The sequence below is a fragment of the Myotis davidii genome, unplaced genomic scaffold, assembly GCF_000327345.1.
Source record: "Myotis davidii unplaced genomic scaffold, ASM32734v1 scaffold327, whole genome shotgun sequence".
NCBI lineage: Eukaryota > Metazoa > Chordata > Mammalia > Chiroptera > Vespertilionidae > Myotis > Myotis davidii.
This window is the reverse complement of record NW_006298628.1, coordinates 1,301,133-1,302,928: the sequence shown is the minus strand read 5'-3', so window position 1 is coordinate 1,302,928 and position 1,796 is coordinate 1,301,133. Positions and strand designations below refer to the sequence as shown.

General features: G+C 61.9%; 2 protein-coding genes across 2 annotated transcripts in view; one reads left to right on the top strand and one right to left on the bottom strand.

Annotated features, from left to right (window-relative positions):
* Positions 1-1,796, top strand: part of ACSF2 (acyl-CoA synthetase family member 2) — a 14,419-nt gene that overhangs the window by 4,019 nt on the left and 8,604 nt on the right. The gene's annotated exons all lie outside the window — the stretch shown is intronic.
* The window catches only part of CHAD (chondroadherin), a gene marked incomplete at its 5' end in the record, with an annotated part of 4,097 nt that continues 2,307 nt past the window's right edge, over positions 7-1,796 (bottom strand). Inside the window, 3 exons of the mRNA XM_006774385.2 lie at positions 7-214; positions 477-622; positions 864-1,027. Coding sequence (XP_006774448.1) covers positions 481-622; positions 864-1,027 — 306 coding nt within the window. The remainder of the gene's footprint in view (positions 215-476; positions 623-863; positions 1,028-1,796) is intronic.

Below are 1,796 nucleotides of genomic sequence, written 5' to 3'. Positions count from 1 at the left end.
GGGGGGGGGGGGGGGGGCAGGTGTGATGGAGCCCTCGCTGGCAGGTAGAGATGGTGGGGCTGGGTTCACGCTGGAGTTCTGAGCCCCCCAGCCAGGACGCGTCTAGATGTGGACAGCTCTGTGCATCAGCAGAGGCTGTGGAAGAAGGTGGGGTGGTCAGTAGTTTCTCCAGCGGAAGGCAGAGACCAGTCACCGGGACTGGCTGGATCAGGACCTGCAGTGAGGCAAGGATTGGGTCAGGACTCCAGGAACCCAGATGACGCTTGGAGAGAATGGTGAGAGCTGTGGGTGGTATCCCTTTAGGAGGGAGCCCCAGTTCCCCTCCTCTCCCTGCAAAACTGGAGGGCCTGCACGCCCCTCTGTGGAGAGGGAATACCCGGGGACACACCCCCCCCCCCCCCCCCCCCCCCGCGCTGCCTCCTGGCTTGCCAGTATCCCCAGAGAGGGCAACTGCGACCTACCTGCCCTGGGCCTACCTGTTCAATGGCGGCCGGCTTTCTTGGACCTCTTAGTGGGGAACTTGCAGCTGCGGAAGGCGTCCGTGTCACGGATGTGCTGGCCCTTGAACTTGGCAGGCGAGGCACAAGTCGCATCGGGGCGCGAAGTCTTGGCTTCCAGCCACCTGGAGAGACAGAGAAATGCCGGGATTAGGGAAGAGATGTGGCAATGCTGGGGGAAGGAACCAGGATTCACTTGGCTCCAGGAGTGTCTGGGAACTGTCCCCTTCATTTCGCACACATAGGAACCCTGCTCTCAGGTAGCAGATCTAGGCCATTTGCCCAGGATGTCTTTGTGCAGGGCCAGCCTGCCTCCATTGCATCACACGGGGGAGGGCTCTGGGGGTGGCACGGGGATGCTCTCACCTCCGGAGGCCCCGGAGCTGGCAGGTACACTTCCAGGGGTTGTTGGTGAGCGTGAGTGTCTCCAGGTGGTCGAAGGGGAAGGTGGAGGGCAGCTGGGTCAGGCGGTTGTTCTCCAGATGCACGTTTTTCAGCGTGGTCACCCCCAGGAAGGCACCGTCGGAAATCTGTGGAGCGGGGCAGACACGAGTGAGCACCCCAGCCCCAGCGTCCAGCCTCTCCCAGCTCTAGGGCCCCAGAGGGGCAGGGTCCCTCCCTGGACATAAGCGGTAGCACCTTGAGGAGTGTCACCATGTGACCACGTTGTCTCTGATGGTTTAGCGCAAGCAGCCGCCTTGTGAGATAGCTCCTGCTATTTCCAATGTGCAGGCAGGAGGAAAAAGTGAGGTCCCTTGCCCAGGGTCACAGTAGGGAGTAAACAGTAGCTGTAGGACCACACCCAGCTCCTCTGCCCCTGGCACCACACTCCCTGCACAAACACTGCCCCTGGGGAGGCAGCCAGAGTTTGGCCCCAGCGGCCCCGGCTGGCAGATGGTGAAGCTGGTCAGTGTTTGGTGGGATGGGCAGTGGGCCCAGGCTCCCCGCCGCCCTAGGGTGCTGGGACTTCCCCCAGCTCTGTCCTCACTGCTCCCTCACTGCCTGCCAGCAGCTATTTGTGGAGCCTCCTTGGTGGAGCCTTTGGCCAGGTTGGACAGTTCCAGAGGAAATGTTCTATTGGTGCCCACATGTTGGCCCGGGCGTCACAGATCCTGCCTGGCTGCCCCTGGCCCAGATCAGCCCCTGCTGCCCCTGCTCTGCTGCCCACCGAAAAGCTGCTCTGGCACTGCCCGCTCCCCGCCCCCCCCCGCTGAATCTTGGTAACTTACTTTATGTGCACAAAGGCCCGTAATGGCGCCTGGCATTAAATACAATTACCACTCACTTGGGGCATTCAGA